A 23,849-nucleotide genomic window follows, 5' to 3' on the forward strand; every position below is an offset into this window, starting at 1 on the left:
GGATGTCTGGGACTGTGTAGGTAAGAGGCACCCATGATAAAAATGGTAGCAGATTTGAAGCCTTTAACAGTGTCCTTTTAGCCATCCTAGCATGGTTTATTAGCGTGACACAGGCTCCCTGTTTTCTCTCTCTTTAATGATACTGTTCTATGAACCAATGAGTGTTTTCATTTTGAAAATAAGAAACCATTGACATGTTATCTGAACTGTGGTTCTTTAGTGATGCCAAGGGAATAAATATGTTAATTCTGTGCTTTGAGGAATGTATTTGGTAAGGGTCATTACTTCATTGATTTCATTGGACACCAGGTCCAGTTGAGAAAACTTGGACTATTTCATTATGCAAAAGTTTGACTTAGAAAATGGAGAATTTCAGTGATACTTGGATATACTTTTAGATGATGACTTTCAGATTACATTCTCACAAATCACGTTTAATGTTTAACTCATTTGTTAATTATGATACCTGAAGCAATTGACCTCAAACCACTGCGTGATTCCTCAGAAAAGAGGCAATTACTATGAAAAACTACCACATAAATCTTGAAATAGTCACAAAGTCTTGCACAAATAATTCTTTTTGATATAGAAATAAAAAACAATCTTCTTCACATATAAGGAAATGTACAAAAACACATTCCTCGAGGAATAGTATTTTCTTGGCACATCAGGGCTTTTACAGCAGGAGTTAAATAACAGCAAAAGTGCCAACTGGAAACAGTTTCCCCTGGCTTTAAAACTGGAACAAAACAACTCTCAACATTTGCAAAACATTCCTTTATTATTAGAAATAAATTATTTGTATAAAAAATTGCATGCGTCAACCATTGCATTTATTTTTAGCACAACCCAGGGCTTCAATCCGGTCAGCCATTACAAGAAACAGACTCATTGTCTTATACAAGTTGAACAATGTGGGACAGGAACGGGAGTTCTCACAATCACAGAAAAATACTTACAAGAATAACATCAGACAAGGTTTATTTCATATTTCAACAGCATTTGTTTTGTTTTTGTTTTTTTCACAAGCTAACATTAGTTTCCTTTTGTGATTTTTTTTTTTTTAACTGCTCATAAATAAGCAATACTTTAGCTTGACACTCATTGGTTGTATTGTATAAAACGGGTTTCTTCACTCCCTATTATTAATACTTTTGGCTTGTGGCTACTTTTTGTTCCTTACAAGATTGACTATTGATTTGATTGATTGTAGGCTACAGAGATCTCCAGGAGTGAGTGTTGGTGGTGTCACGTTCATTGTTTAAGATCGCAGACCACATTTCTTCATATTGTATCATTTCCCTGTTTCAGATTGAATGATTGCTGTAGCTGATATATGTCGTCTTGGTGGAGGAAGCTGTTAAGACAAATTAAGACAAATTATAGTACAGGATAATACATCAGTTTGTTAAAATGATCTTAAAATTCAAATCTTACAGTGACTTTTTATACGTGGTCTTTACAACATGTTATTTTAAACCACGTGGTAGGAATTCAACAGCAGTAGAAAAAGCAGAATTTTTGATCTGTGAAACCCTAGTCTCATTTATAATACACACATTTAGCAGAAAACTAAAAATATGAACACCTTGCTATTTAATAAAGTTAGGTGAAATTCTATTTAATTGTGTGTTTTGATTAACAGAGATTTACAGTGTAAAAAAATGAAAGAACAGATCAATTCTGTATCCTGCAAAATAAAAAATATATATATTTTTTATAATCCACATTAAAGACATCAATTTTTTGAGCCTGCTTGATGACCAAAAAAGGGTCAGTCATTATAACTGGCTTCCCTGGTAGCTCAGACGGTAAAGTGTCTGCCTACAATGCAGGAGACCTGGGTTCCATCCCTTGGTTGGGAAGATCCTCTGGAGAAGGAAATGGCAACCCCCTCCAGTATTCTTGCCTGGAAAATACCATGGACTGAGGATCCTGGTAGGCTACAGTCCTTGGGGTCACAAAGAGTCGGACACGACTGAGCAACTTCACTTCACTTCATTATAATTAGTCATGCTTTGAGAGTGAATGTATCTTTTATTTAAATAAAATACTTTTAAACTCTAAAAGTGAATGCACTAAAATGTATTGCCAACACATATTTATGGTCTGGTTTCATCAAAAGGATACAAATGGAGATGTTTAAAAAATAAAGACTTGAAGAAGCAAATGAATATTAATTTTTCTGGTACCAGCTTACTGTGAAATAAAACCCATTATTGTAAGATTATTAAATAGGTATGAACAAGAAAATATTCTAAGTTAAATTTATATTCATACTTAAATTTTCAGAAATACAAGTCTAAATCCAGATAATTTTTTTGAAAGCTGTGATGGAATAAATCTCTGTTCTAAAATTCAAATGTGATGTTCTATTTTTCAGTGGAATTCTGGAATGAATAAGAAAAAAGAAGAAAAAATGCTAAACATATATGTTTCACTTTGTTGTTTAGTCACTAAGTTGTGTCTGATTCCTTTGTGACCCCCATGGATTGTAGCCCACCAGGCTTCTCTGTCCATGGGATTTCCCAGGCAAAAATACTGGAGTAGGTTGCCATTTCCTTCACCAGGGTATCTTCCTAACTCAGGGATCAAACCCTCATGTCTTGAATTGGCAGGCAAATTCCTTACCATGGAGCCACCAGGGAAGCCTATGTATTTCACTACATAAATCCAATCCACAGTGAAACAGATTTTTTTTTTTTTTTTAGAGAATGATTTACTTTTGAACACTGAATAAGAAAATTGTAAAGTTCCTTCTCTGAAATAATGGGTGATTAGACTTATTCCATTTTAGTGTACATGAACTCTGGTAACTGACCAGATAATTTTTTATCAGAGACCAGCATTACCTAAAGACCACAATCAGTAAAATTAAAGCAAGTAGCCCAGGATGTGCTAGTTGTAGATGTTTTTGCTATTTTTATTTCCTTGACTATTATGAGCTTCATGCTAAAAACAGGTGGGACATATCTGCATATCTTTCTATATTGCTCACATTAGGTTATTATTGACATGCAATTGAAAGGAAGTAGATCTTAGACTTTGTTTCAGATTGCATCCTCTTCTCTCCAAAATGAGTGCAAAAACATCATTAAACCAGGTTACAGGGCCTCAGTTTCATCACTGGTCCACAATCCATAACATTGGGTTTTTGTGAGGACAGAGGCAGGGGAGATTTGTGGGGGAACAGCAGTTTTCTTAGAGAATCAATATGGAATGCTTTACTTTCTATTTACCCTTCTAAAAGCTAGGGTGTCTGCTCCATTTGGTTTGGTGTAAAATGGGACAGTGATTTTTATGGTCTTTATTTCATTTTTAACTTTTTTTCTTTCTTGTTTGTATAATGCTATCGTATCCTTCTAAATATTTTCTAAGAAAATAAAATCTATACTTCAACTATGCTTTTGAAAGATTTTCATATGGTCTTGGTTGATAAGATGAAGAAAAATTATGAGTTAAAAAAAACGGCCCTGAAAGAAAAATACTCAACTTTTTGCAATATTCAGTATATTTAATAACTATACATGTAAGAAATATTTATCAGATTTGAAGATAGGTAGAAAGAAAAATTATGGAGGTAACAGAAGAACAATAACCAAAAGATCTTGACGAAGATGATATTCAGATGTTACTCCTCAAGGATCATTCCAACTTTAAGACTCTAAACCTCTTTAGAAATTCATGTTTTATTTTTTAGACTCTTAGAAGTGACCTCCAGAAAAAGATGGTAGAATTCTACTGAGAACTATAATTTACAAAAGGAAAGTAATCATAATGTTTTTGATTAGAAAAGGAATGTAAGGCTCTGAACACTTCTGAATTTTAAGTCTTATCTTTTTTATTATTCAGAGACCAATCTAGACTTTGTGGGCCAGATCACTAGGTAAAACGATATTGCACACGATAAAGCAAGTCACGTGAATGTGTTTTGCAAGTCAGTGCATATAAGGGCTTCCCAGGGGGCAGTAGTGGTAAAGAACATGCCCGCCAATGCAGGAGATGCAGCTTTGATCTCTGGATCTGGAAGATCCCCTGGAGAAGGAAATGGCAACCCACTCCAGTATTCTTGCCTGGGAAATCTCATGAACAGAGGAGCCTTGCGGGCTACACATGGGGTTGTTAAATATTGGACATGACTGAAGTGACTTAGCACATAGGTACGCACATAAGTGCGTAAAAGGGTTACATTAGGACTTCCTTGGAAGTCCAGTGGTTAAGACTCTGAGCTCCCAGTGCAGGGTGCATGAGTTCCATCCCTGGTCAGGGAACTAAGTCCCACACGGGGATTTGGCACTGCATGGCCAAAAAAAAAAAAAAAACTCTGTTTATAGTATTCTATAGTCTATTAAGTGTGTAATAACAGTGTGTCTAAAAACACAATGCACATACCTTAATTAGACAAAAATATTGCTAAAAAATGCTAACCATCATCCAACAATGCAAGTTTGACACAAATGCTCAGTTTTTGGAAAAAAAAAAAAAAAGATGCAATATCTGGGAAACACAATCAAGTGAAGCTCAATAGAAAGAGGTATGTCTGCAGATTTTCATAGCAGCAGTGGTACTTTTGCCTTCATTCCAGAAGTGTTACAGAACACAAAGGATTCAGAGATATACATATGAGCTCATGCAATACTTCTGATGATGAATATGCTTCATGAAAATCAGGTTTGAATGCAGCAACAATGAATTTCCTGTGCACACACACTGGGTTTATAAGCCAGAGAAAATGGATCTACCTCCAACAGCAGCTGTTCTCATGAATTATGCATGAACAGAGCTTAAGGACTACCATGTTACAACATTTGTTAATTGGGTACCATTGACAAAATTCATATATATCAACTTTGTTCCTAAGTCTCTTTTCAGAAGAAGTTTTATGAAACAACACTTGACCTTTTTACGTGTGAAATGTAGTATTCTGCAAATTCAATCATTAACATGGACTTGTTTGGTGTACCTTCCAGCTTCACATTCCTTTTATTTATTCTGTGTACCTTTAGAAGCTTTAAAACCTTATATGTATGATCAGAATTTCAGGCATTAACAAGTCATCTTTAAGATGAAATGGCTTAAGTATGAGGATTTGTAGAGATCTATCAATTTGAAGAAAAAATATTGCATGTATATCATAAATACACAGCTAATTTGAAAAAAAATTCCAACTGTAGAACAGTAGCCATAATTATCAAAATCCTTCACGTATTAAAAATAGAGATGCTAAAACAATAGTTTTTGAATTTTGTCTTCTCTTTTCTATGACCCCCAGCCCAATTTATATTTTCAAGACAGCAATGATACATCTACTTTTATACAGTGATTTATAGTTTACAAAACACTATCCTGTATGTCATTGTCATGTCATGGTGGTGAGGGTGATTTATCAAAAGTCTGATAGCAGAAAGTATGAGAATGCAACAACATGGACACAGTCCCAGTGAATTAACCAGCCTGGGACTGATTGAGAATGGGCTCCCTCAGTTTTGCAAGGAGGTATTTCAAATCCAAGGAGGTACAGAGAATTTAATGGCAAAAGTTTTTTCTGTTTTCAATTATACTTCCAAAGACATAAAATGTTCTTATAGAAGAAAAATATTGCATTTAAGATCTTCAAGTTTTTGGTAGTTTTAGAGAGTTTGTGATTTTGGAAGACTTTTGACTCCATTCAAACATGTGGCAGACGGGATAGGCATCCACAGGGTCCATGGTCGCTAGTCATCTAAGTAAGCAAAGGTTAATAGTGGTTACAGGGAGTAAGATGGAAGAAGGATGTGTGGAGATTTCCTACACTCTTTCTTGAATGTCTGAACTGTAATCACTTTATCTGAGCCTATTCAACCCAAACTACTCTACAAAGAGTAGTTTTAGTACACCCTCTGCTAAGTGCCCAAATAGCTCCACTATTAGTCAATTCCCTACCTATAATCAGAGGTGGTTTAACAATTTGATACCAAACCAATCCTTATTGTGCCTGTAAAAGATGAAAACTACAAAGCACAGTTTAACCTTCTTTGAGGTCATAATTGACTTTATCTTGATTCACCTTATCTTGGCTTTTTTTCACCTTCCAAAAGTAAGCATCTGACTCCTCCAGAATATTATAGGATTACCTACCAGAGAGGCTCCACTTTTGTAATCTTTATTTTTATTTCAGAAGAAATAGGGAAATATACTCATGCTATGAAATTTCCATTTCAGCGTCAATAGAAAATAATAGAAGGAAAACAAAATGTGTTAGACTTATTTCTATGATATGGGATTAGCCTTTATCAACACCAGAAATTTTCCCTTCAGAGAACCAATTTATTTTTTAAAGGGGTAGAAAATGTTGATTATTTTTTCCCTTACTACGTTCCAGAGGTAAATCTAGGATAACTGATATTTACTTCACTGTATATTTGCTTGTTTCCATTTGCAACCATATTATATAAAGTTCTTTGGATTGCTGTTAAAAACCAAGTGCATCTATAGACTCTGGTGAGTCATACTGAGATGTGCCAGTGTTCAAACTGTATCATTGGCCAGCAGTAGTTTATTGACATCCTACAATAGGTATTAACTTCCTGCACTGATGCTTTCAAGGCACAGAAGCACATCAGACTCTGCCCTCAAGTCACAAGCGTTCTACTCTGATAGGATGCCTTTAAGAGTAGTTTTAGTACACCCTCTGCTAAGTGCCCAAATAGCTCCACTATTAGTCAATTCCCTACCTATAATCAGAGGTGGTTTAACAATTTGATACCAAACCAATCCTTATTGTGCCTTCTCTTGTACTTTTTTAAGGGTTCACATTTGCAGAAGGGTGAATAGATATATAGATAAATTTGATATTCATGAACTGAAGGTCATCTTCCTAGAGGATCTGGCCAATCATTCCAAGAAGTCTGATAGTAATTGAAGTCAGTAAGTTTAATTAATACATGCTTATTTACTAAGGATAGTTCTGCATATAGGGTATTAAAGTAGACAGTATTGTAGATTAAGTTGTTATAATAATTGAATCAGCTAAAATCAACTCAATCATCCCTGTATTTCATGTCAAATGTACAGAGAATAGGAGATATAGCCTCCTGGGAGAATCTGAGAGAGAATGTGTGTGTGTGTATACACTCACTGTATTCAACTTTCTGGTATTTTGCAATACATACTTTCAATTTGCTATTTTTCAATAGATACCAAGATGGACTTGAATAGTTCAGTTAAACTCTACTGGATTAGTTTGGTAATAGTGTATTATTATGTGCTTCTTCAGAGATGAATATAGAGATGAGGAAGATAGGTGAGGGAAGGAAAAGTGGAGGTGTGGTTGTAGCAAGAGTCCTATTTTCAGGGTCATGAGGCTTTCAGAGAAGAACTCTATCTGAATATATATTAAGAATTAGAGAGATCAATGAAAGCCAGAGAAGAGGATCACTTTGGGGAAACAAATATAAACTATGACTGAACCTAACATGTTGGCTAACTAGTTTTCTCCTTTCCCTAAATACCTAAATAGCATATTTTCTACTTGTATAAGGGGCTTCCCTGATGGCTCAGTGGGTCAAGAATCTGCCTGGAAAGCAGGAGACACAGGTTTGATCCCTAGGTTGGGAAGATCCCCTGGAAGAGGGCATGGCAACCCGCTCCAACATTCTTGCCTAGAGAATCCCATGGACAGAAGAGCCTGGCAGGCTACAGTTCATGGGGTCACAAAGAGTTGAAAACAACTGAAGCAACTTAGCACACACACATGCTATTTGTGTAAGATCTTTGGTAACTTGCTCCATAAATACTAGTTAACTGCTAATTCTATGAAGAGCAACCCATATTGAACTAACAACAATTAGAGAATGAATACTAAAGGATAATTTTATAAATGGAGCCTAGTTCCAATCTTCAAGCTCTGTGATGCTTCACAAGTGAGACTTGAGCGTCACCCTTTGTGAAAGAGAATTTGTGTCTATGTTCATGCTCTGGAGAGGAGCCACTTGCACTGAAATCCTTTGGTTCTAACCAAACGATTCTAACCACTGTGATGGTCTCATGGTGTGTGGATACCACCATGCCCTTGGAACCATGTTGTACAGTCCCCAAGACCAGTAGAAGAATGTTCAACGTACATCTATCAGGAAGTGCTCCCGCTCTTGACCATCGGAAAGTCTACGGATGACTTACTGTTGGTTTCAAGACTCTCACAGAGTTCACTTTTCACCTCGCCATTTGGTCTGTCATTGCCTTTTTGGATCAGTTTGCTTTGCATGGTGGCAGCGGTCACCACAGCCTTGAAGCTCCTCTTGCGTTTTTGAACGTTCTGCTCTGGATGAAAAATTATAATATAAACCTTGGGCATATACAGCATGCCTAGAGACACCGAAGCACTTAAACTCATGGAGACAGTGAGTGTTGTTGTCTGGATGTACATCTGAGGAAGGAAAAAAACAAAAGGAATCAATGTTGGTAAGCCTGATCTAAGATACAGCAAATAACACAACCATTTTCTGAAATTATTCCAGATTCTCTTCTAAAAGGTCCTTATTAAAATTACCCTTACTTATAGTCAAACATTCCTTTATCCCCACCCACAGATGTAGATAAAGTTGTATTATTGATAAAGCCCAATTCCTTAAAACAGACCAAAAAACAACTAGGCTGATGGAGCTTAATTTCCTGCTTAGATTGTAATTAACTATATATAAGGAAGGGAACAAAACTAGTCTAGTAAAAAACTAACACGTTATGTCACACAAACCTTCTTCAGGGAGGTATCCCAGGGTCAAACAATAAACTTAACCTAGAAGGTAAATTATATACAGTAGAAATAGAGTGGGAGTGAAATAGTCCATAACATCACTATTTCACACCATTGCTTGAATAATGCTAGTGTTTGCATCTACACATAATGACTTAAGTCGAGCTTCCAAACCTGATAAATCACAAGCATGCCATAAGGGCTTGATTTTTTTAACAGCCTCTCCCACCCAAGGATAATTCTGAGGGGGTTCTAGATGACAGCATCAGATCCAAATATGCGTGGGTGCTTTTAGAAAATAACAAAAGACTTCCTCCTTCCAGGATTGAAATATGCCCTTTGGGGATGGGTCCTGACATCTGCATTTTGAGAATTCTCCCTGTGTGTTCATTTTTTATCCTTATTTTACTGAAATTGACTGCTCTGGTGCTTACAAAGAGAAGGCCCTCTGGAAGATTTTTCTTCCTGCAATCTAGAGGTTAATGAGCTGAAAAAGTCAAGCATAAAATCATTGCTTTTGGCTTTTTCATTTTGTTATGAAAACAGACATGATAATATTTTAATCTTTTCTCTTCCCCAGTATTATTGAGGTATAATCAAAAAATAGAAATTCTATATATTTAAGTATAGAACTTGATATTTTGCTGAACATATTATGAAATTATCTCAATCAAGTTAATTAATGTATCCATTACAGTTACCACTTTCTTTCTTTCATTCTTTTTTTTTTTTTTAATTTGGCTACATCAGATCTTAGTTGCAGCTCAGAGGTGCTTCACTGCAGTACATGGCTGTGGTTGCCAGCAACATGTGGGATATTAGTTCCATAACCAGGGATTGAACCCATATCCCCCTCATTGAAAGTCAGATTCTTAACCACTGGATCACCAGAGAAGATTCTTATTCATTCTTTTTATTTTATTTTACTTTTTGGTGAGAATGTTTGAGCAAATTTCTTAGCAAATTTCAAGTGTATGCAATTCAGTAATTTGACTATAGTCACATATTCATCTTGCATTACTGGAAGTTCATGCATTTTGAACAGTATCTCCCCAGTTCCCCTTCCCCTACCCTTGGCAACCACAGTTCTGCTCTCTGCTTCTATGAGTCTGCCTATTTAAAATATTTTTTAAATATTTAAAATATTTAGGCTGTTTTAGAGCCAACTAATCGGAAAAGACCCTGATGCTGGAAAGATTGAGGGTAGGAGGAAAAGGGGGCAACAGAGGATGAGACGGTTGAATGGCATCATCGACTCAATGACATGAGTTTGAGCAAACACCAGGAGACAGTGAAAGACAGAGACGCCTGGTGTGCTGCAGCCCATGGGGTTGCCAAGAATTGGACACAGCTGAGCGACTGAACAACAATTTTAGATTCCACATGTGAGTGAAATCATGTGGCATTTGTCTTTCAGTATCTGGGTAATTTCCCTTAGAATAATGTCCTCCAGGTTCATCCATGTAGCCACAAATGTCAAGATTTCCTTTTTTTTTTTTTGAGAGTCAGTAATATTCTATCATATGATTTATATCACATCTTTAAAAATAAAAACCTTTGATTTACTAACATTTTTCATTTCCTGAGCTCAAAAGATAATTTTTCCCAAATAAGTTGGAATACTGAGGCTACAAAGTAGCCATGTTTTAAGATTATGAAGAGATCCCTTTATCATTTACACATCTGTTCACCTGTAATGATACCTCTGAAAACATAAAGTTGTCAGATTGCATCTGGTAATCCCCAGGACCCAAACAAATGTGTCCTTTTTAATAAAGGCTCAAAATACATATACCTTCAAGGATAAATACTTGAATCAACCTATGGCTGCCTTTTTCTAGGGGAGACTGTTTCTATTAACAGATGACAAAGCCTTGAATAAGACACTGTCCAACCTGTGAAGAAAACTTCAGACACCACTAAAGAGGCTGTCCTTGTCAGAGAAATCATATCCTGTGGATTACTGAGTTTAAGTTCAGTTTATCTACCACTGAAGCTGCTCTTTGCTTAAAACCCTATCATGAGTGTGGGAACACTCATCAAGTAGGGATATTTAGGATTGGCTTGTTTCAAAGTTCACCTCCTCCAGGAAGTCTTCCATGATAAATCTTATCTTAATTATATTGTCCTTATTTTACTTCTAAGCACTAACGCATTGAAAAATAAATACAGTGGAGCACTTGCTAATGTGTAACTATGTAATTACAGTCATTTATGTAAACTTTGTAATAATTCATATAAAACATACAACTAGAGTATAAACTTCCTTAGGATCTGTAATCCACATTTTTCCTTACATATCTCTAAAAATTACATAATAATTACTTAGATACCACTCATAATACAGAAATTACATAATAATTACACAATAATTATGTAATAATAATAAGAAATTGCATAATAATTATATACATAATGTAATTACATAATAATTACTTGGAGAAGGAAATGGCAAGCTACTCCAGTATTCTTGCCTAGAGAATCCCATGGACAGAGGAGCCTGATGGGCTATATAGTCCATGGGGTCGCAAAGACTCAAGACATGACTTAGCAACTAATCAATAATAATTACTTAGATACCACTCATTATTTTCAAGTATATGAAGATCTTCAATAATCCCTTGATTTATACAAATAATAAAAAATATGTTTTCTATACATTCCACTCTATAAAATGGACATTGATATTGATGACGTTTTAAATGAGAAACACAAAATAATGAGATGTGAATCCAGATTATATAGGTTGGGCTATGCATGCGCATGTGCATGCTAAGTCACTTCAGTCATGTCCTACTGCTTGTGACCCCATGGACTGCAGCCCACTAGGCTCCTCTGTAAGTGGGATACACAGGCAAGAATACTGGAGTGGGTGGCCAGCCTCAATAGAGGCATCATGAAAATACATCCCTCAGCAAAGTGATAAATTATACATGTCATGACCTCTTAGGCTCAGTTCAGTTCAGTCGCTCAGTCGTGTCCAACTCTTTGCGACATCATGGACTGCAGAACTCCAGGCTTCCCTCTCCATCACCAACTCCCGGAGCTTACTCAAACTCATGTCCATTGAGTCAGTGATGCCATCCAACCATCTCATCCTCTGTCATCCTCTTCTCCTACCTTCAATCTTGCCCGGCATCAGGGTCTTTTCCAATGAGTCAGTTCTCAGGTGGCCAAAGTATTGGAGCTTCAGCTTCAGCATCAGTCCTTCCAATGAATTGATTGGCTGGATATCCTTGCAGTCCAAGGGACCCTCAAGAGTCTTATCCAACACCACAGTTCAAAAGCATCAATTCTTTGGTACTCAACTTCCTTTATAGTCCAACTCTCACATCCATACATGACTACTGGAAAAACCATTGCTTTGACTAGGCTACCTGCCAACAAGTGAAAACCCATATTATATTTGAGAGAACTATACAGTGGAAGTGAGAAATAGATTTAAGGGACTAGACTCATAGACAGAGTGCCTGATGAACTATGGATGGAGGTTCATGACATTGTACAGGAAACAGGAATCAAGACCATCGCCAAGAAAAAGAAATGCAAAAAAGCAAAATGGCTGTCTGAGGAGGCATTACAAATAGCTGTGAAAAGAAGGGAAGTGAAAAGCAAAGGAGAAAAGGAAAGATATACCCATATGAATGCAGTTTCCAAAGAATAGGAAGGAGAAATAAGAACACCTTCCTCAGTGATCAGTGCAAAGAAATAGAGGAAAATAATAGAATGGGAAAGACTAGAGATCTCTTCAAGAAAATAAGAGATACCAAGGGAACATTTCATACAAAGTAGTTCATACAAAGATGCTCAATAAAGGACATAAATGTTAGCAACCTAATAGAAGCAGAAGATATTAAGAAGAGGTGGCAAGAATACACAGACGAACGTACAAAAAATCTTCATGACCCAGATATTTACAATGGTGTGATCACTCACCTAGAGCCAGACATCCTGGAATGTGAAGTCAAATGGGCCTTAGGAAGCATCACTATGAACAAAGCTAGTGGAGGTGATGGAATTCCAGTTGAGATATTTCAAACCCTGAAAGATATGCTGTGAAAGTGCTGCACTCAATATGCCAGCAAATTTGGAGAACTCAGCAGTGGCCACAGGACTGGAAATGGTCAGTTTTCATCCCAATCCCAAAGAAAGGCAATGCCAAAGAATGCTCAAACTATCACACAATTGCACTCATCTCACATTCTAGTAAAGTAATGCTTAAAATTCTCCAAGCCAGGTTTCAGCAATATGTGAACCGTGAACTTCCAGAGGTGCAAGGTGGATTTAGAAAAGGCAGAGGGACCAGAGATCAACTTGCCAACATCCGTTGGGTCATCAAAAAAGCAAGAGAGTTCCAGAAAAACATCTATTTCTGCTTTATTGACTATGCCAAAGCCTTTGACTGTGTGGATCACAATAAACTGTGGAAAATTCTCAAAGTGATGGCAATACCAGACCACCTGACCTGCCTCTTGAGAAACCTGTATACAAGTCAGGAAGCAACAGTTAGAACTGGACATGGAACAACAGACTGGTTTCAAATAGGAAAAGGAGTACTTCAAGGCTGTATATTGTCACCCTGTTTATTTAACTTATATGCAGAGTATATCATGAGAAACTCTGGGCTGGAGGAAGCACAAGCTGGAATCAAGATTGCCGGGAGAAATATCAATACCCTCAGATATGCAGATGACACCACCCTTATGACAGAAAGTGAAGAAGAACTAAAGAGCCTCTTGATGAAAGTGAAAGAGGAGAGTGAAAAAGTTGGCTTAAACTCAACATTCAGAAAACAAAGATCATGGCATCCAGCCATCACTTCATGGCAAATAGATGAGGAAACAGGGGAAACAGTGGCTGACTTTATTTTTCTGGGCTCCAAAATCACTGCAGATGGTAATTGCAGCCATGAAATTAAAAGACACTTATTCTTTGGAAGGAAAGTTATGACTAACCTAGATAGCATAGTGAAAAGCAGAGACATTACTTTGTCAACAAAGGTCCATCTAGTCAAGGCTATGGTTTTTCCAGTGGTCATATATGGATTTGAGGGTTGGACTATAAAGAAAGCTGACCACCGAAGAACTGATGTTTGGTGTTGGAGAAGACTCTTGAGAGTCCCTTGGATTGCAAGGAGATCCAACCAGTCCATCATAAAGGAAATCAGTCCTGAATATTCATTGGAAGGACTAATGCTGAAGCTGAAACTCCAATACTTTGGCCACCTGATGCAAAGAGCTGTCTCATTTGAAAAGACCCTGATGCTGGAAAAGATTGAGTGCAGGAGGAGAACGGGACAGCAGAGGATGAGATGGTTGGATGGCATCACCAACTCAATGGACACGGGTTTGGGTGGACTCTGGGAGTTGGTGATGGACAGGGAGGCCTGGAGTGCTGCAGTTCATGGGGTCACAAGGAGTCGGAAAGGACTGAGTGACTGAACTAAAAAAGATCTACTACAATTAAGAAAGTGAAATTGAAGTCTCTCAGTCGTGTCTGACTCTTTGCGACCCCATGGAGTGTAGCCTATCATGCTCCTCCATCTATGGGATTTTCCAGGCAAGAGTGTTGGAGTGGATTGCCATTTCTTTCTCCAGGGGATCTTCCTGACCCAGGAATCAAACCCGGGTCTCCCTCATTGCAGGTAGACGCTTTATCGTCTGAGCCACCAGGGAAGCCCACTACAATTAAAAAGGTCCTGTTAAAATGTGACAATGTGCCTTTAAACCACATAAACCTCCCTCCCATAAGATATGCCACCTACTTTTAGGCAACTTATGAATACTCATAAGCTTCTCTTGCATTGGTTAGTCCTCTTTGGATTCCTACTTATTCTTCTGCTAGTATTGCTTCAGAAAGGCTATGCAGAAAATGGGCTGCACAGAAAGGATATAAAGAAAAAATAGAGCCAAATGCAAACTACAGATATAAATATTTCAAAGTCTCTCAAATAGGTAACCATCAATTTTATCCAAGTCAGACCCAGCCAAGTCAATTTAACTTAAAAAAGAAACAAATCCAAACATAAATACCTCCAGAGATGAAACAGCCATGAAACAATAGGAACATCCACATTGATTATGCTCCTGCTCAGTTGCTAAGTTGTGTTCAACTTTTTTGGGACCCCATGGACTGCAGTCTGCAAGCCTCCTCTGTGCATGGGATTTTCCAGGCAAGAATATTGGAGTGGGTTGCTATTTCCTTCTCCAGAGGATCTTCTCCACCCAGGGATCAAACCTGCATCTCCTACATTGGCTGGTGGGGTTATTACCACTAAGCCACCAGGGAAGCCCACTACATTGATTACTAGGATTCTTTTTATAAGTCTTAATCTGCTGGTCTTTTAAAAGCATATAATACTAGACCAAACAATTCATAAACACCTTTCTAGTTTGAAAGTCTTATAAATTTTATCTGCTACCATAAATATACATGATAAATTTCTTCCCCTTTTCAGAATAATTTCTGTAATATATAGTAAATTTTATTTTGCTAAATATTAAGCATGAAGTAGATTCTGAAATGCTGGTTTCGACATAAATGCATTACTGTAATCTGTCCTTTCAGCAAACCAACTCAATAGAAGATGTAATAAACATAGAATTAGGCCAAATAGTACTATGCTTAGTGTTTCAAGCTCTCCTTTAGTCACTATGCTTACAAATTATGCCATAACGCTGACCTTACTTATGTGCTCTCTTATAACAGCTTATGAAAATTTTAATGTGAGTTTACTACATAAAAAGCATTTATACCAAAATCATACCCTAAAATCTAAAACCTTATGATGGCCAAGTCTTTGTTAACAGGATTTTGGACTGTGAGCAGACTGAGTTTTGGAACTTCATATTTGAATATGTAATGAAATGAAAATGCATATATATTATAACCTCAGTGAAAGCAAAATAAGCAAAGAAATAAAATGCCACCACCTACTGTCATTCTAGAGACGCTAACGTCTTAGCACCAAGGATGATAGGACTTTTAGTATCTCCCATATTTTGGAAGAAATGGAAAAATTACATTAAAGGATTGATGTTTCCAAAAACCTCCTGGATTTCTTTTATACCTGTTGAATAGTCTAATTATTTGAGTCATGTAAGGAAGGAACATGATCAAGCAGACCTAAAATTGAATTCCAGAACCAGTGCTTATGATTTATAATTTTTTTTAAGATATAGAGATTTACAGAGAAACTCCACAATTGCCTTGTGGGTGGTAAAATTCCCTAGTTGACCCACCAGGTGACAATAAAACATCCCTGGCAATTGAACAGTTATGAGATCTTGTTTTCCTCCCTGACCTTTAATTTCTTACCTATGAAATGGAGGAAATTAACACTTTTATCATAGAAGGATTATAGGTAGAATGGCATGATAGTTTAGTCACTAAGTAGTGTCTGACTCTTGCCCGCCAGGCTCCTCTGCCCATGGGATTTTCCAGGTGAGAATACTGGAATGGGTTTCCATTTCCTTCTCCAGGGGATCTTCCCAACCCAAAGATCGAACTCATGTCTCCTGCTTGGCGGGCAGATTCTTTATTACTGAGCCACCAAAATGGAGAAAAATAGTACTTTTTCATAGAAAGGTTACAGATGAAATGACATAATTTTTATAAAATGACTCAAAGGCACAAAAGCATAGTAGCTCAACAAATATTATTTGCCCTACAACTTTGACTCTAAAAGGCTGCCAACAAAGCATACTTCCAGGAATATAGAAGAAGAGAGTGGTCTATGAGTCAGTTATCCAGAGTAGACAGTTTAATGAAGAGCTGACAGCCGTGCTCCGACTATATGATATAAAGGAAAGTGCTTCTGGAATTGTACTTCAAAGTAGGCAAACAAAATTTTGCCTCAAAGTCAACTCCTATTTGCTGAAAGGGAGTAGAATAGTGTACTGGCTTTCTATATCAAAGTTACAACTCACCAGAATATCCTAACTATATTAGGAGGGAACTATATTTAACTCCCTATAACCAACATAAATCCGTTGAGAAATGCTGACAATGGTACTGGATATGTTAATGTAACCTTCTTCTTTCCATCCTTCTTTTATGCCCCACCTTCTGCCCCCTATCACTCCAAGATACTAGTACTTGGAGGAAGGGGAGTGTCTTTTCTATTATGTCCACTGATAGCCTGTCACTCCCCTCTGCCTCTATGACTCCTGGACATTTTGAATCTGAAACAATCAGATGCACTGAAACAGATTTAAATGATGTCTAGCTAAGTCAGGGAGGAGATGGCACAATAGAGCATATTAACATGACATCTTTTCTGGGACCTATTACAGATTCTTCTTCATTCTCTGCAGGAGTCATATGTGCACATCCAGGGTCTACTCAGTGTAGGTCGTAACCTGGAATCACTAAAGACTACAGGAAGAGTAAGGAGGGAAGAGATTATATTACTTCAGGAGACAGGTCAGCTTTCAACCCTTTCAACCAGCTGCCTGCACACAGAACTCTACAGATATCCAAGCTGGTAAGTTTTCAACTCCTAAGTAACTAAGGTAACCTATTATGAAATCTAATGCCCCAAATGGGTTTGTGCCATTTGATAAGAAACAGATTATTTATTCCTCAATATTTCTGCCTTGCCCTGGATGGTTTCACTTCACTTTCTGCCAGCCAGGTCCTATTTGGCTGCCTCATACACAGTCTGACCGGTGAGAAAGCTACGTTTACTTTTAAAGCCTGCCTTTCTCTACCCCTGTTATCTACTCCCTCATCTGTGTGCCCACCAAAGTGACAGCTGTATTCATAAATGATTTTTCTTCTGCTTTTCAGAAGGGCTTTGGTCAGTGGACTAAAATAATCTCCTTAATTACTAGAAGTGATTAAAACAATTTTCTTTAAAGATAGAGAAGTTTACAGAGAAACTCTGGAGTTGTCTTGTGGGTGATAAAAGCCTCAAATCAACCTAGCATGCAACAATCCAAGCTAATCAAAACTCTCCTAACAACTGGACATAGCAGACACTGGGGCAATGACCCAGTTCTTTGGGCTAACCCTGAGTACTGATGAACCATCCCAAGTCCATATTAATCATTTGATCATTGTTTCTGTTTCATTTAGTTCAAATACCTTGCTGGCATCTCCTTCTAAGTCAGTTCTGAGAGATCCTCCTTATTCTCTCTAACACAACTAACATAATTACCTTGAGGTATCACAGGCCTCGGGGTTTCCCAGGTAATGGGAATGACCCAGGCTCAGTGGTGATGAATATGCCTGCTAATGCGGAAGACAACAGGTTCAATCCCTGGGAGGGGAAGACCCCTGGAGGAGGAAATGGTAACCCACTCCAGTATTCTTGATGGAAAAATCCATGGACAGAGAAGCCTGGTGGGTATAGTCTATGGAGTCACAAAGAGTCAGACACGATTGAGCATGCATGCATCCCAGACCTCAGTCCTTGGATATTTATCTCTATCTGTCTGTCTGTCTGTCTGTCTATCTATCTATCTATCGGACCAGCTTTCCAGGTGTACTGTCTGTACTCAGACTCCTTCACTAGGAAAGACATCATGTTAAGTCACTTCAGTTGTGTCTGACTCTTTGGGACCCCATAGAATGTAGCCCACCAGGTTCCTCTGTCCATGGGATTCTCCAGGCAAGAAGGTTGTAGTGGATTGCCATTCCCTTCTCCGGGGATCTCCCCAACCAGGAAATCAAACCCACATCTCTTATATTTCCTGCACTGGCAGCCTGGTTCTTTACCACGGGTGCCACCTGGGAAAGACATCATAATTGATTTAATGTTCTTCTTCCCTCATTCATTCTTGTCCCACCATTCTGGCCTCTTGGCTAATCTTAAAACACATCAAGCATGCTTCTGCTTTGAGCCTTTTAAATTTGATGCCTGCCCCTTTACCTCCTTCAGGAAGTGTTTCTTTCTGAACTGTTCTTTCTCAGTGAATCCTTTCCTAAACATGAAGTTAAAGACTGTAAACCTCACCTCTTCATCAGCTTTTACTTTCCCAACTTTATTTCACTCCTCAGTATCTAACATTTTCTACCATAAAAGTCTATATATTTTACTAATTATATATTGCCTTTTCCCCTTAACTGGAATAAAAATTCTATGAGTCCAGGGATGTTGATGTATTTTATTCACTGCTATAAATGACACCTAGGACACTGCCTGAATACATGAACTTTCTGTATTCTTTAAGGCATTCTTACTCTTGACTTTGACTTTTAAAGGAAATAACCTATGGGGACTTCCCTAGTGTCACAGTAGATAAGAATCCACCTGCCAATTCAGGGAACACAGGTTCAATCCCAGGTCCTAGAGGATTGAACATGACATGGAGCAACTAAACCCATGTGCCACAACTACTGAACCCATCTGCTGCAACTACTCAAGCCTGCATGCCTGGAGCCTGAGCTCCGAACAAAAGAAGCCCCTACAATGAGAAGCCTGTGCGCCACAACGAAGAGTAGTCCCCACTCACTGCAACTAGAGAAAGCCTCCGTACAGCAATGAAGACCTAGTGCAACCAAAGATTAAATAAATGCATAAATAATTCCTTTTAAGGAAATAACTCATGCAATTTCAACAGGAAAAATGACATCAGACTCTAAAGCTAGAAAATATATGAAAATGTGAGGGCCCCATTTCCTTCAGATCAGTACCTAGGCTAGAACAGAAACTATTGCATATATAAACATGATGATCTCTTAATTTATTTTTAAAAAAATATTTATCCAGTTATTTGACTGCATCAGGTCTTGGTTGGGCATATGGGGTCTCTAGTTGCACCATGAGGGATCTAGTTCCGTGATCAGAGATTGAATCCAGGTCCCTGCATTGGGAGCATGGTCTTAGCCACTGTACCACCAGGGAAGTCCCAAGATGCTCTTTTAAGCTGTAAATAAGACAGTTTAGTCAAAGTCAGTGTTCTCCACATTTTTTAAACATGTATTTATTGGAGGCTAATTACTTTACAATATTGTGGTGGTTTTTTGCTAATCACTGACATGAATCAGCCATGGGTGCACATGTGTCCCACCATCCTGAACCCCTCTCTCACCTCCCTCCCCACCCCATCCCTCCAGGTTGTCCCAGAGCACCAGCTTTGAGTGCCCTGCTTCATACAATGAACTTGCACTGGTGATCTAGTTCACATATTGTAATATACATGTTTCAATGCTATTCTCTCATATCGTCCCACCCTTGCCTTCTCCCACATAGTCCAAAAGTCTGTTCTTTACATCTGTGTCTCTTTTGCTGTCTTGCATGTAGCATCAGGACATGGGAACTCTGGGCTCAGCTCTACATCCTTCGCCAACTTAAGAAATGTACAATTCAGAGTAAAGCACTCCCACTAGTTATAAACGCCCACAGACTTAAAGATTTTAAGGAGACAGTGTATATAAAGTATTGGCACCTGGAATATGAAAGTGAAATTCACTCAGGCGTGTCCAACTGTTTGTGACCCTATGGACTATACAGTCCATGGACTTCTCCAGGCCAGAATAGGAGTGGGTAGCCTTTTCCTTCTCCAGGGGATCTTCCCAACCCAGGGATCAAACCCAGGTCTCCCACACTGCAGGTGATTCTTTACCGACTGAGCCACAGGGAAGCTCAAGAATACTGAACTGTGTAGCCTATTCCTTCTTCTGAACCAGGAATCGAACAAGGGTCTCCTGCATTGCAGGCAGATTCTTTACCAACTATCAGAGAAGCCTAATGTTGTTATTACTTAGCCTTGCTTCTATTCTCCATGGACTTTCCTCCATTCCTCACATGATAAAGACATAATAGTACTGCTCTCTAAGAATTAGCCTTTTTAACAAGGAACACACACAAATACAGGCATGAAATGTTTGTTCATAAGGAAGCAGTTTTTATATTTGTGGGAAACACATTCAAAGAGTCATAGTCTAGTTTCATTTTGGAGAAAATCACCATCCTGAGTGTTGTGTCTCTCTTGTCAGGTAGAAATCGTAGGCTTGCTAACCTACCAACAGGTCAGAGACATTACATTGTGTTTTCATTAGTGGAGATGGAGATGGGTTTGCTCTGATCCATTTGCTGTCTCCCTTTTGTCCCCTTTTGGCCAGGACACATGTTAGTGAAATGAAGAGTCAAACCAAAGGGTGAAGACGAGGGACACAGAACTGGGCTGGTTCACTTGTGAGGTCTGAATCCTTAACCTTGGACTTATTGGTGAAAATCAGCTTCAGGGAATAGTAAAACATCTACCAACAAGTGAACTATCAGATTTTCTAAGGGTAGGGAAAAACAAGTGTGAGGAAGCTCAAGATCTTCTAAAGAAGGCAGAACTGATAATAAGCTTAAAATGAGTATTTATAATTAAATATATATGATATTTAATACTTGGATCAGTAAATAAACTTTCTATTAAAGCCTGATAGACATTTCTTAAGTAGATGCTTTAAGATAGAGTATTATTCAATAAAATGTAGACTTTAGTTTTCAACTATTCTCCATAAGTATTACTTATAGAAACAAAATAAAAAATTCCCTCAAACAATGGTGCTACATTTTTGACTGTGACATTTGCAAATGAGTATAAAGCATCTGCTTGCTGAGTGTTTATAGGTTCCTCCTTTACAGGTGTTTTGTTTTTTTTTTTTCTCTCTGTTTCCCTCCATAGACTCCTGCTTCCATGCTGCCTTTTAGCCCTTTATCATTTTTCAACAGCATGGGCAGAAACGAGAATAAGAGTAATGGAGATACATTTAATTATTATGATTTTAACACTATCCATTTGAATGTGTGCATGCATGCTCAGTTATGTTCAACTCTTTGCAACCCCATAGACTGTAGCCACCAGGCTCCTCTGTCCATGGGGTTTCCCAAGCAAGAATACTGAAGTGGGTTGCTATTTCCTTCTCCAGGGGATCTTCCTGACCCAGGGATCGAACTTGTGTTTCTTATGTGTCCTGCATTGGCAGGCAGGTTCTTTACCACTAAAGCCACCTGGGAAATCCCATCTATTTGAATAGATACAAAATATAATACAATATTTATACAAAGAGAACAAATAAAAGTTTAAATTTGTTTTATAAAGAAGCAAAGGAGAATAAACAATCATTGAGAGAACAAAGTTTATCTCGGTACTGTGTGATCATACACGCACACAGACACACATGCACACAAGCACACACACATATATGATCCCCAAATTAGGATGGTTAGATTTGGAATTTTTTGACTTTATGATAGTGTAAAAGTGATAGCCAATAAGCAGAAGCCATACTTCAAATGCTGACTTTGGCTCTTGTCCAGGGCTTGTGCTGTGTGGTATGGACACTTTCTTGTGATTCTGGGCGATGGCATTGCCACAGCGTCCAGTCATCCATGTGATCAGGAAGGTAAACTGGTACACTTACAACCATTCTGTACCCACACAACCACTGTGCTTCTTGCTTTCAGTACTGCATTCAGCAGATTACATGAAACGTTTAATACTGTATTATAAAATGGGCTTTGTGTTAGATTTTGCCCAAATGTAGGCTGGGGTGTTAATGATAGTTGAGAGGTTAGGTGAGTTAAATGTATTTTGGCTTACCCTATTTTCAGCTTATGATGGGTTTATTGGGCTGTAACTCCATAGTTAGCTGAGGAAAAAATATATGTATAATCTACCTATTATATATATATATAATCTATCTATATTTCTGTATCTTTCTATATCTATCTATTTATCTATCATCTATCTATCATTATCCTATAGTTATCATTGTCTGGAGATGGAAGTTTTGCTAGAATTTAAATTTCAGGAGATACTTATTATATGGATTGTATTATTAAAGGAAATTTGATAGCCTTATGAAAATGGTTTCAAACATAGCTTTCTAAAACTAATCATTGTTCAACTAGACACTTCCTACATAACACTTTCTAGAGCCAAAAGAATTAAAGCAGTACCTCAGTATGGAGACATAAGATGTTCTAGAAATACGATTTCTTTCCCTTGTGATATTACTTAATGCAGGAAGAATCAAGAGTAATGGTGCTAAGGGCTGAATTGTGTGGCCCCTCCCCATACCCCAAATCACATCTCCAATTTCTGACCCTCAGCACTCAGAATGTGACTGTATATGGACACACAGTCTTTAGGTAGATAATTAAGATAAATGAGGTATTTAAAGTGGGTTCCAACCTAATTTAACTTCTTATATGCTATTCTTATATGAAGAGGAGGTTAGGACACACAGAGTCACACCAGGATATGTATGCAGAGACCCTGTGAGGACCCGTAGGCAAGAAGGGGGACACTTAAGAGGCAATGAGAGGACATCCTTGGTGGTCCCCTGTTTACGAATCTGCCTGCCAGTGCAGGGGATACAGGTTGGATCTCTGGTCTGGGAAGATCCCACATGCCATAGGTCACCTAAGCCTGTGAGCCACAACTACTGATCCTGTGCACCTAGAGCCCCCACTCTGCGACGAGAGAAGCCATTGCAATGAGCAGCCCTTACACCACAGCTGCAGAACTCCCATGCACAGCAGCAAAGACCCCATGCAGCCAAAATAATAATAATAAAAGCCAATGAGAAAGGCCTCAAAGGAAACCAACACTGTCAATACCTTGATCTCAGATTTCTAGGGTCCAGAACTATGAAAAACAAATTTATGTTTTTTGAGCCACCCAGTCCGATACTTTGTTATGGCAGCCCTAGCAGGCTAATTCAAATGAAGAGTTAAAATCACACAGAGAGTTCTATGATTGTGGTTGGTTTGTGCTTAAACAAATTAAAATTTTCTAAGATCTCTGATATTAATTAAAGAGGTGAATTTTTAGGTACCGTACAACCCACTCCAGTATTCTTGCCTGGGAAATCCCACGGACAGAGGAGCCTGGTGAGCTAAAGTCCACGGGGATTCAAGAGTTGGACATAAATTAACTCACTAAACCACCACTACCCCCGCCACCACCACCCACAATAGTTACCACCATAATATCTATCACTTATTGAGGATGAGGTTATTCATATTATTGCCAAACATTTTATGGATATTAACCCTTAATGATAATCCTGTAAGTTAGGAATGGGTTCATTCTGGAGAATTTAAATAACACTTTATGAATCACCCAACTCATGAAGATAAAGTGAAGGTTTAAACTGAAGTCTGTCTGAC

The 23,849-nt window shown here is 38.0% G+C and overlaps 1 protein-coding gene across 4 annotated transcripts in view; it reads right to left on the reverse strand.

Moving 5' to 3' along the window:
- Positions 1-758: 758 nt before the first annotated feature.
- Positions 759-23,849, reverse strand: part of GRM8 (glutamate metabotropic receptor 8) — an 865,522-nt gene continuing 842,431 nt past the window's right edge. For 3 of the 4 annotated variants that reach the window (XM_025291464.3, XM_025291463.3, XM_044946846.2), the window contains 2 exons: positions 8,103-8,404; positions 759-1,357 (listed from right to left, as the gene is read on the reverse strand). In XM_025291464.3, coding sequence (XP_025147249.1) covers positions 8,108-8,404 — 297 coding nt within the window. In that variant the 3' untranslated portion in view covers positions 759-1,357; positions 8,103-8,107. The remainder of the gene's footprint in view (positions 1,358-8,102; positions 8,405-23,849) is intronic. The other variant, XM_044946845.2, reaches the window with a different exon arrangement.

Source organism: Bubalus bubalis, chromosome 8 (genome assembly GCF_019923935.1).
Source record: "Bubalus bubalis isolate 160015118507 breed Murrah chromosome 8, NDDB_SH_1, whole genome shotgun sequence".
Classification (NCBI taxonomy): domain Eukaryota; kingdom Metazoa; phylum Chordata; class Mammalia; order Artiodactyla; family Bovidae; genus Bubalus; species Bubalus bubalis.